The sequence below is a fragment of the Herpailurus yagouaroundi genome, unplaced genomic scaffold (genome assembly GCF_014898765.1).
Source record: "Herpailurus yagouaroundi ecotype Mexico unplaced genomic scaffold, PumYag 214, whole genome shotgun sequence".
Classification (NCBI taxonomy): domain Eukaryota; kingdom Metazoa; phylum Chordata; class Mammalia; order Carnivora; family Felidae; genus Herpailurus; species Herpailurus yagouaroundi.
The window spans coordinates 4,755,534-4,768,191 of NW_024412445.1; the positions used below are offsets into that span (position 1 = coordinate 4,755,534).

At 49.1% G+C, this 12,658-nt stretch overlaps 1 protein-coding gene across 4 annotated transcripts in view; it reads right to left on the reverse strand.

Moving 5' to 3' along the window:
* The window catches only part of DDC (dopa decarboxylase), an 85,645-nt gene that overhangs the window by 11,666 nt on the left and 61,321 nt on the right, over positions 1–12,658 (reverse strand). For all 4 annotated transcript variants that reach the window (XM_040455068.1, XM_040455069.1, XM_040455070.1 and 1 more), the window contains 2 exons: positions 7,058–7,134; positions 1,447–1,466 (listed from right to left, as the gene is read on the reverse strand). In XM_040455068.1, coding sequence (XP_040311002.1) covers positions 1,447–1,466; positions 7,058–7,134 — 97 coding nt within the window. The remainder of the gene's footprint in view (positions 1–1,446; positions 1,467–7,057; positions 7,135–12,658) is intronic.

Consider the following 12,658-nt stretch of genomic DNA (forward strand, 5'->3'; position numbering starts at 1 on the left):
TTCATCTGCTGAGCCCAGCACTCCCTCGTCAAGAACAGCGCGGGCCCCAGGGCATTTGCCCAGACTTCACTCTAAAGGAAGAAACCATAAAAGAGCTCCAGAAGTACCTATATGTGCATCGAAAAGGAAAGATATCCCTACATTCTAGCTAAGAGAGCAGTAAAACTGCCAGAAAGTACGGTCAGGGGCTCTCCAGGGCTGTGGCACAGGGAAGGGGGTCAGGGTGGGAGGCGGGTGACACGTACTTGTGAGGAGTGGATGGGAGGAACAACACTCATAGGGCAAGACTGGTGCCCCAGGCCCTTTGCACAGCCAGGGCCCAGACACAGGCTCCCCTGCTGAGGCTCCCACCGACCTGTGTATTCTGCCCCCACTTGACCTCTCCTACTTTGTGGCGCTGTTTTTCTAAGGACTCACTTATGCGCATCAGTTTTTAGAGGACTCTCCGCTCCAGAATAATTTCCCCATCCTTCCAATTTGCTCCTCCACGAATTCCATCTGCTTATTCACAGACCACGAGATGCCTGCGGAGAATACACTATGCGCCTGCCCCCTGGCTCTCTCCGCGGGTGCGCACAGCAGGACATAAAGCACGGTTATCCAAGATGACCTCGCAAGCCAGGGGGGACGGCCGCGAGGGTGGGCTGCCACAGTGCCGCACGCCCGCCTGGATCCAGGTCCTTCCCAAACAGCAGGTGGACCAACCCAAAGCTGCCCGCACACGACCTACAGTTCATAGGCTGCTGGCATATGATGCCTGGGACTTGGTTCTCATAAACGGCACAAGGAGAGTCTAAGCAAAGCTAGCAGGGCCCTAGCTGAACAGCTGGAACGTGTTCCCTCGGGCCGGAAACAGCCAGCAGCAAGGAGCAGCGTGTTCCAGATCTGTCTCAGCACGGTGGGTGTGCAGAATGGTTATCCCCGCGTGGGCAGCCATCTGTGCCCCTGTCTCCCTCGGTAGCCTGGGGGTCCAGGAGGGAGGCATGGGGCCTCACTCATCTCTGAGAAGCTGCCAGAGCCGTGCGTAGCTCCCGGCTGACAAAGGGGGCCATCCGAGCACCGCTGTGGTCTCTGACTCTGATCTCCCACTGCCCTAAGGGGAGAGTGTGCGCCCCAGGCGCACGGCAGCCGTGCGGAACGGACGGGCCGTGTGGTCTAAGGATAACACCTGTTCTTACAGAGGATTCTGGGGGCAGAAGTTTCTGCCTCCTTCTGAGGGGCGCAGGCAAGATCATTTCCTCCTGATCCGAGACCCGGAGTCGGTGGGCTCAGCACGGCTGTCCGTGGCCTGCCTTAGGACCCAGCTAGAAGGTGTCCTCTAGGGTGACTCTGAGCCTGAGGGGAACAGGAGGACAGCGGGAGTTACAGCCCATGACAGGCCCCTCTCTGTGTTCACACTTTCGATCACCTGAGCCCTGGACTCAGCGCGTCAAATCTCCCACTTACCCGATAGTCGGTGATAAGCCCTGGAAAAGAGAAAGAAATAGAAAAGAGAAGCCATCAGACACACTGGTCGATTTCACATCTATTCCTTCTCACCTTCAAGGTAAACTTCCTGTGTCCCGTCCCTCACCTCCTGCACCAGCAGAAGGCAGGAGGCTGGGTGTTTGGGGGGCACTTCCCAAGGTACCAAATCCAAGGGGCTTTCCAAGAGAGCGGGGTTCCCAGGACAAATTGGAAATGCCGGATTACAACTGGATTCCCCTTGGCTTCACTTTCTATGGTTACAGAAGCACAAAACCCGAGCTATCTTCTGGTAACAGCATTCGGAGCACGTGAAGCCTTCCTCGTGCACTCATTCATGCGCAGGCGGGTGAATTTGTGATATACAGAGTGAGTAGGATATCAGACAAGAATCTAACTTTTAGGGCGCCTGGGTGGCTCAGTCGGTTAAGCGTCTGACTCTTGATCTTGGCTCAGGTCATGATCTCATGGTTTGTGAGATCAAGCCTCCACATCGGGCTCTGTGAGGACAGTGTGAAGCTGCTTGGCCTGGGATCCTCTCTCTCTCTCTCTCTCTCTCTCTCAAAATCAATAAACTTAAAAAAAAGGAATCAAACTTTTGATGAGTGTTCATGTCTGCATTCTCGGATCTTAGTACAGAGTCTGGCATGGAGCAGATACCTGAGTGTACATTCGATCAATGTCGTTATCCTGGATTCAAATGTCTTCATAGTGGTTACAAAAAATGGATGGTTAAGGGATGCCTGGGTGGCTCCCTCGGTTAAGCATCCGACTTCGGCTCAGGTCACGATCTCGCGGTTCGTGAGTTCGAGCCCCGCACCAGGCTCTGTGCTGACGGCTCTGAGTCTGATGCAGTGCACACCCACTGTCACAGATGGCTCTTCACCCGCTGTGTAGACGGGTCTACACTATACTTACAAGGAAATCTAAAGTCGCCACTTATTATTGATTTTTTGACTATCATCTGGAGACAGTAGGCGTTTTCTTTTCTGTTCTTTTTTTTTTTTTCAAATGTTTATTTAGTTTTGGGAGAGAGAGAGAAAGACAGAGTGTGAGCAGGGGAGGGGCAGAAAGAGAGGGAGACGCAGGATCCGAAGCAGGCTCCAGGCTCCGAGCTGTCAGCACAGAGCCCGACGCAGGGCTCGAACCCACGAACCGTGAGATTGTGACCTGAGCTGAAGTCAGATGCTTACCCGACTGAGCCCTCCAGGCGTTTTCTTATTTAGGGTCATAAGATGGTAGAGATGGGAGAACATTCAGGGCCACTGTGCCAGGTCCCACCCCCTAATCTTAGGAGGGACCCTGTGATGAAAGCCCAAGGTCACACAGCCCAGGTCAACTCCCAGCCACCACTCTCTGCACCATGTGAAATGGGGTTGTCAAACATCAACAGCAGGGTCACCAGAAGTGGCCTGACAGGGGGGCATAGACACCAGCAGACATAACAGCACCCAAAATATATGTGGCGCACAAGGAGCACTCAGTAAGAGTCTGTTAAGAACCCAGATGACGCCAGATGACATCGTGAATGGAGATGAATGTCCCTCCCTTTTAGTTTATGTCATGGTGCCGTCCCCATAGCCACCAGCCACGTGTGGCCATCCAAATGTCATTCCAGTGAAATACAATTAAAAACTGAGCTCTTTGGGGCACCTGGGGGGCTCAGTTGGTTGAACATCCACCTTCAGCTCAGGTCATGATCTCGAGGTTTGTTAGTTCGAGCCCCACGTCGGGCTCTGTGCGGTCAGCCTGTCAGCGCAGAGCCTGCTTAGGATCTTCTGTCCCCCTCTTTCTGCCTCCCCTGATTGTGCTCTCCCCAAAATAACAATAATAACTTTATTGTTAATTATTAATTTGTTAATAATTAATTTATTAATAATTTAGTAATTTATTTAATTTATTAATAAATAATTTATTATTTATTTATATTATATTATAATTATAATCATATAAATTATATAAATTATATAATTATATAAATTGTATAAATTATAATTATAATTATATAAATATATATTATATTATGTATTTATAAATAATTTATTAATTTATTAATAAAAATTAATTTATTAATTATTAATAAAAACAAATAATAAATTTAAAATTTTTTTAATGTTTATTTTTGAGAGAGAGAGAGAGGGAGAGAGAGAGAGACAGTGCCAGTGGGGGAGGGGCAGAGAGAGAGGGAGACAGAATCCGAAGGGGGCTCCAGGCTCGGAGCTGGCAGCACAGAGCCCGAGGCGGGGCTCGAACCCACAGACGGCGAGATCATGACCTGAGCCGAAGTCAGATGCTTAATCGACTGACTCACCCAGGCACCCCCCCAAAACAAATAATAAGTTTTATGTGCCTGCTCAGTCTTTACGGCTACAGAGGATACATAGGGGGTGAGCAACCTCTAAATTTGCAAATGGCACAATAAAACCCACACGAGACTGGCAAGAAATAACACCACATGACAATAGCATCTGCACTGGGGGGGGTGGGGTCATGGGGACTTTCTGGCTCCCCCCGCTTTATGCTTCTAGTTTCCAAATGTACGGTTTCTATAATGGAAGAGTTTGTCTGAAAAGTCTGTGTAACAGGTGCGGCCACTTTTCCCCGTCACCTGCATTGTGACAGGATTGTCTGTTTTATTTTATTATTTTTTTTTTTAATTTTTTTTTCAACGTTTATTTTATTTTTGGGACAGAGAGAGACAGAGCATGAACAGGGGAGGGGCAGAGAGAGAGGGAGACACAGAATCGGAAACAGGCTCCAGGCTCCGAGCCATCAGCCCAGAGCCCGACGCGGGGCTCGAACTCACGGACCGCGAGATCGTGACCTGGCTGAAGTCGGACGCTTAACCGACTGCGCCACCCAGGCGCCCCAAGATGGTTTGGTCCTAGGTCAAAGTCAGTGTCAACCCGTAGCTGGCAGGCGCCCAGTGAGACAAACTCATAAACACGGGAATGAAACGTGGGGATGTACTAGAAGGGCAACCACTCCCACATTGCTGTCCCACTGTCGCTGCTGGCCACCTCCCCCTTGGTCCAGCTGTGTTCCAGCAGCAGGACACTTGGATCTGAGGTTCCAGGGGAGGCGGAGGGACACAAACCAGTGAGCGAGGTGGCTGCATGGCGAGAGTCACGTGCCTTGAAGGAGCCACAGGGTGAAGGGACAGGAGGGCATCTGCCTCCATGCAGAGACCCGGGAAGACCTCTCGTCCTGAACCCAGTGATGAGAGGGAGGCATCCTAATGACCCCCAGGGGGGACAGCGGGCCACTGTGGTCCTGCGAGCTGAGCAGGGGGCCACGGGGCAGTCGTGAGTGGTTTTTTTAATCGTTAAATAAAGAGGCGATTTCTTCATTGAACTAAAAGGACCGTAAAAAAACTCTAAAGAAGGTTTCATTTCAAGGAGCAGAGGGCTTAGCAACATTAGAGCTGAACCCACGCAGATTAAATAAGCCCTACATCCACTGGCCACAAGAGCTTAAAGCTGATTTTTGGTGCTCTACTTGCTAAATCCAAAACGGGACACTGTTTTTGTTGACTTAGAGAGGTTTTTGTGGGGTTTTTTTGGTTTTTGTTTGTTTGTTTTTTTAGGGAAAGAATCCAAATAACTAATATTTTTCATCTCTAACAGCCATAGCCAATATTTAAATAGGAAAAAGCCTTTCTATAAAAGCGGAATAAAATAATTTATTGTACGTCTAGAGTAATAAGCTTTCCTCAGATGCCCTTGGCGTAAAGTCATTCCAAGGATCACTTCATGGTTTAAGGGCAACATTTTGCTTTTTAACTGTCATGATTGCAAAGATTTTCATGATCTGAACATGAAATACACATTTTTAAATATAAGAGCTTGGCAGTTGGTTCATTATTTCATACTGTTTCATGCCAATTCAATTCTTTAAAAACTAGACTTTATTTTTTTTTATTTTAGGGCGTTTTATTTAGGTCCTGAGTAAAACGGAGCAGGTATGTAGAAACTGTAAATAGCAATGGGGTGAGTGTTTGTACTAGACCTGAGAACACTGACATTTAAAAGTAGTAGTTCTACGTATGTTTTTAAAACTACAGAAATGTAGGGGTGCCTGCGTATCTTGTCGGTTAAGCGTCCGACTTCAGCTCAGGTCACGAGTTCGAGTTTGTAAGTTCGAGCCCCGCGTCGGGCTCTGTGCTGACAGCTCAGAGCCCGGAGCCTGCTTCCGATTCTGTGTCTTCCTCTCTCTCTGCCCCTCCCTGGTTCGTGCTCTGTCTCTCTTTGTCTCTCAAGAATAAATAAATGTTCAGGGCGCCTGGGTGGCTCAGTCGGTTAAGCGGCCGACTTCGGCTCAGGTCATGATCTCGTGGTCCATGAGTTCGAGCCCCGCGTCAGGCTCTGTGCTGACAGCTCAGAACCTGGAGCCTGTTTCAGATTCTGTGTCTCCCTCTCTCTGTCCCTCCCCCATTCATGCTCTGTCTCTCTCTGTCTCAAAAATAAATAAACGTTAAAAAAAAAAAAGAATAAATAAATGTTCAAAAAAATTTTTTTTAAAAACTGCAAAAATGTAGAGGAAATTAGGAAAATTCACAAGACATTATACCATCCAGCTATAAGTATTATTTACATTTGGAAAATTTTTATTCCCTGCACTAAAAAACCAAACAACTTTTGTATTGCTGGGATCATTCTTCTCAATATGCAACTCTTATTTCTTTGACAAGAATCTCAGAGAGGGGCACCTGGGTGGCTCAGCCGGCTGAGCGTCCCACTCTCGATTTCAGCTCAGGTCGTGATCCCAGGGCCGTGGGATCGAGCCTTGCATTGGGCTCTGCTCTGAACATAGAGCCTGCCTGGGATTCTCTCTCTCTCTCTCTCTCTCTCTCTCTCTCTCTCTCTAATGAAAATGAAGGGGCTGTTTTGTGTTTTCTAGGAATTGTGTTGCATGACAGGTTATTGCACGAGGTGGCCCTGGAAGAATCCCTCCAGCATCTGTGTCTGAGCCCCACTGTGGCCTCGGAGAGCTACCTGCCCAGGCTTCCCCGCCGGACTCCGTAGGCACAGAGGTGGCTCATGTCCCGCACAGAGGGCAGGTCTGCAAGTCCAACGGATGAAAGGCACACGGCCGTGTGGACCCTGCCCGGGAGTCATCCGGTTTTCCCTTCATTCCCTGAACCCCCAGCACCTCCCCACCCCGTCCCCCTAAGCTCTCTTCCCCCATGGTGGTATGGGTATAAGCAGACATACGTTCTCAGACACGAGGGCAATCATTCTTTTTAAGGATTCTACCCAGGAGGTGTCCACCCCACATGGAAAGCTGTGCCCCCTGGCCATGTGGTTGCCCTCCCCGGCTCCTGCACTGAGCAGTTCTGGAGCAGGGTGGGGGGGGGGGCACCGGGCAGCCCTCCCCCCCCCCCCCCCCCCCCCGGGGGGGTCCGGGGGGGGGGGGGGGGGGGGGCACCAGGCAGCCCTCCCCACCCCCCACCCCCCTCCTGGGGAGGCAGCTCCCATGGTCTGGTCTCTGTGGACTGGAACCTTCCTCTCTGGCTCCTGGCAGAAAGGGCGCTCTGAAAACAAAACCAGAACACCGAGAAAGCAGGGACCCCCCACCCCCCCCTGCAGAGTACCTGAGTCCTGATGGCTGTGCTTTAAGTAGACAGGGTCCAGTTTAAAGGCTCCGATTAGGTCTGTCCTCTTTTTCACCCTGGTTTGAGAGAACACAGGGTGGGGCTTAATGAGGAAGCCACTGGGACAAGCCCCCCGCAGCCCCTCCCTCCTGGTCCCTCTTCCAGCAGGCTCAGCACAGGCACACCCGCTTTGGGACGCTTCCCTGGGACCCCGCTCTGCCAGCGCATCCCTCACCTGGGTGCCCGACACCCACAGGACCCCAGCACCTGAGGGGGCGGCATCATAAAAAATAAATCTTTGCTTTCCATCCCTGGTTCCTGGCACACAACTCTTAAAACCCTTGGAATCTCTTGGAGGATGATGAATGGCTTTGGTAAGCCAAGGAGAGGACAGGTGACTGTCCTCCCCCTGCCCCCTGGGGAGCTTCAGGGCCCCCTGGGGGCCGGTTGCCAGGGAAACCAAGGAGATTTGAGGCTGGAACTCTGAGCCCTACCCCCAGTCTCTGGGGTGGGGGGGGGGGTCACAGGAGAGGGAGGGACTTGAGGCTGAGTTAACCACCAATGACCAACAATGCAATCAACCATACCTACGCGGTGAAGGACGGGGTTGGTGATACATCAACGTGCCAGGACAGAGCCGCAGCCGGGGAGGACAGGGAGGCTCTGTGTCCTCTACCCACACCCATACCTTGTCCTGCACATCCCTTCCCTCTGGCTGCTCGCTCGTTTCCTTTGTGACAAATCAGCAAATGTAAGTCGCACAACTTTCTGAGCGTTCGAAGCTATTAGCAAATTATCAAATCTGAAGGAGCGGGGGGTTCGCGGGAACCCCCAAGTTTACAGCAAGCTGGACAGAAGGGCGGGGACCTTTGGACCTTGTGGGACCGAGCCCCTCTACCTGTGGGGTCTGTGGGGACTGCAGATGGTTAGCCTCAGAATGGAGTCCCATTACGGGATGCCCAGTTGGTGTCCAGAGAGCTGGTGAACTGGCGTCAGGAAGCAAAACCCAACAGGGGAACATTTGTCCCCTCTGTCGGTCCAGGCTTGGCATCGGGCCACTGGCAGGCATCACCAGCGTGTGCGGGATGAACAGGGGCCAGAGGTGAGGCGTTCCTACCGAGAACCACCCTCAGATTCGGTACAAATGATGGTCCTGGATAACCCAGGTCACCACTCTCCTCTGGGCTGGGGTTTGAGGTCTGAGCCTGACGATAATCGCCTCTCTGCCTCATCTGGCAGCATGGACACCATCTCAAAGCAATTTTATGGCAAATGGACCATCCTTAGGGCAAACCGGGGAAGAAACGTCCGTCTGACAGTAGCTTGGGCTTGAAAGCAAATACCGTGTGGACGAGTCCGTGCGAGAGAAAACCAGAAAGCATGAAATAGCACGTCGGGATGTGACTCAGCCACGAGGAAGGACCAAGAGCCCAGATGTACTTAGGAAAAGTAATTGAAGTGTTATTCCTTCAAAGAGTTAGAAGGCAGACTATGTCAGTAAGCAATAATAAGCTGTCAGGGGCTGGCTTGGTCTTTGACCTGTGCAAGAAAATGGATTGCGCCTGACCTTATGCACGGGCATCTAGGAATTCTAGTACATTCTGGGCAGTATACGAGGGAGCCCTGGCACAGCTCCCTTTGGTCTCTCTGTACCGGAGAATGCTCTGTGCGTAGCCTTAAAGAGGGACAGAGAGAGAGAAGGGGGTAGAACTCCATCCTTTGTAAATGAAGATCACATTCTCCTTCCCACTGAGGCCAGCGATGACCCCGGAGCCCGTGTGTTTTTAATCAAAACATTTGCGCGGTGTTAAAGCCATGCAAAAAAGTGTAAATAATAATACCCGCAGCTCGCTGAGTATGACACAAAACCCGGGCACTGTTAAATCTGTGGGTCCCTCGCCTTGCCGTCCTTGGAGGAGGCTACGGGGCCGCATGTGGGTCCGCCACTCCCAGAGAGTTCTACAGAATTCTCTGCACAAATTCCTTCATAGCCTATGGTATTGTTTTGCACGTTTCTAAATGGTGCACGTTTCTAGATGGTTTCTAATAAGTTGCTCAAAGATAAATCACATCAGGGGGCGCCCGGGTGGCTCAGTCGGTTAAGCGACTGACTCTTGATTTTGGCTCCGGTCAGGATCTCACGGTCTGTGAGGTCAAGCCCCACATTGGGCTCTGAGTGTGGAACCTGCTTGGGATTCTTTCTGTCTCTCTTCTGCCTCTCTGTCTCTCAAAATAAATAAATAAACATTAAAAAAAAGAATAGGTTTCCCGTAATATTTTTGGGAGATGTCTCTCATCAGATTGAGAAAGTTCCCTTCTGTTCCTATTTTACTAAAAACTTCTGTTTCGCGGGGATGTAGAATTTCACCTGATGCTTTTTCTGCATCTAATACAATGATGACTCTTCCCTTCTTGAGTCTTTACATGGCACATGACATTTCAAAACCTTCTAATAGCTGTGAACCACCCCAGAGTAGCTGGAATAAACACATTTGGTCATGATATACTATCTCGTTCTCCTTAAACATCACTACATGCTAGTATTTGACTTCAACATTTTCATATTGAAATTTGTGAGTGAAACAAACTTTGTTTTTCTTTCTTTTCTTTTCTTTTCTTTTCTTTTCTTTTCTTTTCTTTTCTTTTCTTTTCTTTTCTTTCCTTTTCTTTCTCCATACCTTTTTTTTGTTCCCTCAGCCTCTCATCTGGCTTTGGAATCCAAGATGGCCTAACTTATGATATGACAGTGGGAGTGTGTCCTCCTTACTGTTTTCTGTGAGGTCCATTTATGATCAGACTGATAAATGCCGTCACCGCTGGGTAGAGTTTGCTCTCAGGAGAATTTGGATGCTTCCGTTGTGTGAAAAATTTAACTTCTGACAGTAATTTAATAACTATATCGCATATAGCTATATTAAAGTAGCTGTATACAATTGTCTTTAATAGCTGTAAGATTTGGGGGATTTTTCTATTTATTCTGGAGCATATTCATATGCTTGATGTGGTCATTGAATGCGGACATTTGTAGGCAACGTTGGGCATAACATTTGACAGTGTTGCAAAAGGAAGGCTATTTACGGTTGGGTGTCTCAGTCAGTTGAGCGTCCGACTCTTGATTACGGCTCAGGTCATGATCCCAGGGTTTTGAGATCCAGCCCTGCCTCAGGCTCTGTGCTGACTGTGGAGCCTGCTCGGGATTCTCTCTCCCTGTGCCCCTCTCCCTGATCATGCGCTCTCTCCCTCTCTCTAAAATGAAATAAAATAAAAATAAATAAATAAGAGCTTCGTGCTTTAAGAAAAAAAAAAAAAAGGAAGTTTGGAGTGCCCAGGTGGCTCAGTCAGTTAAGCGTCCAACTTTTGGTTTCAGCTCAGGTCATGATCTCACAGTTTGTGAGTTCAAGCCCCGTATCGGGCTCTCTTGCTGTCAGCACAAAGCCCACTTTAGCTCTAGGTAACTCTGTCTCCCTCTCTTTCTGTCCCTCCTCTGTGCTTTCTCTCTCCAAAATAAGTAAACACTTAAAAAAATTTTTAAAGGCCACCTGGGTGGCTCAGTCGGTTGAGTGTCTGACTTCTGCTCAGGTGACGATCTCAGAAGTTCTTGAGTTCGAGTCCCGCATCCAGCTCTGTGCTGACAGCTCAGAGCCCGGAGCCTGCTTCCGATCCTGTGTCTCCCCCTCTCGCTGCCCCTCCCCCACCTCTCTTTCTCTTTCTTTCAAAAATAAATATACATTAAAAATATGTTTTTAATTTTTTTAAAAAAAGGAAGGCTATTTAAACAGAGAGATGTGTGCGAGCACACACACACACACACACCTGCACCCCCACACACGCACATGCGGGCACACACAGAACCGGCCTGTGAAGGTGGCCGTGTCACCTCCCGCTGAATGGGCCTCATGGGATAGAAACTGTCTCCCTGACACCATATTCCAGAGGGAAGGTCCTGGGGGATGGGGGAAGGGGACTCCTGTGTTGTTTGGGAGTCTACGTTGTCTTTTTCTAAGCCTACAATACTGCGTAAGGCTCACGGAATGAGGGCTCATGGTACGTCCTGGTGCCAGTTGGTGACCAAGAAAACTTTCAAGACGTGGCACGGCACCAAAGTGCAAAGAAACCAAAAAGATACGTAGAAAAACTGTGCATTAGCACTTATAAAGCAAGTTCTAGAATCAAGTGTTACATAACTACAGTGATTGACCATCTTCCCAAGAAACCCAGTGTAACAGAAGTGTGCAAAAGCTGTGAAACTATTTGTGATAAAATTTAATTTTTATTTGCAAAAAGACATCAAGCCTCTTTTTAAAGGGAGACTAAAACATGTCCTGGGTGAATCTGAGGCTTTCTTTGGAGAAAAATCTGATGCTAAAGAGATAGTAAGGTCTGAGTGGAACGGCTTATATTTACATATAAAAGATTCAAAACACCAAATGAACAATAAAAAAACTTATGAACAGAATAATGAAATCATTATGAAATGTATTCACTGTGCTTATAATGACATGCAGGTTTTAGAAACTCCAATTATCTTGTCCATTTCAATATTTAGAGAAAATAACCAATGTATTTACTTTAAATTACAGACTAACCACTGGTAAAATTTCATTAAACAAAAGAGAGACTGTTCTGATTTTAAGAAGTACAAAACAGCCAGTGAGAGCAATAAAAAAAAAAATCCATTTATATCTTACTTGTTGTATGAGCAAAAAATTTAAATACGTCTATAAAAAAATTCCCAGTTTAGGATGATTTGTTTGCTTTCAGCTCTTAGAGGGTCTAAAGAGATGCCTGTCCCTTCCAAAATCTGGTTTTTAACGAGCGTCTTGCTACCTGTATTCTGTTGTGTTGATACCTCATTTTATTGCAATAACCTCTTAGAATAGCAAAACATAGGTATTTGAGTCCATGGATGTTCAGGACAGTGCACAGAAGGCTCTGAGTAGGCTCTCAGCCTTCACTGTCTGCCCAATGCCCGTCACCACACTGCCCATGAGCACGAGGGACCACTCACCTTGGAGAGGGACCACCCACCTTGGAGAGGGACCACCCACCTTGGGGAGGGACCACCCACCTTGGAGAGGGACCACCCACCTTGGGAAGGGACCACCCACCTTGGGGAGGGACCACCCACCTTGGAGAGGGACCACCCACCTTGGGAAGGGACCACCCACCTGGGAAGGGACCACCCACCTTGGAGAGGGACCACCCACCTTGGGAAGGGACCACCCACCTTGGGGAGGGACCACCCACCTTGGAGAGGGGCCACCCACCTTGGAGAGGGACCACCCACCTTGGAGCAGGGAGAGGGCAGGTGAGTGTGCTCAGGACCCACAGCTCAGGTAGACAAACAGGGGAGGGTGACTTCAGTCCATCTCTTCCTGTTTGGCCTTTGGGCTGTCCATGCCTGGGCTAAAACCCAGGACTAGTTTCGGTAGTCAGAGAGAAAGTGGGATCAGCCCGAACAAGAACGGAGACACAACGGGGCCTGATTTTGCCTCAGCCGCCCCAAAGAACAGCTCTCGTTCTCCAGTTTCCCCCGTATCCACCCGGAACAATGCTAATGCCTGTCATCTAGATGCGTGTTTGTAAAATGTGTGTTCGATT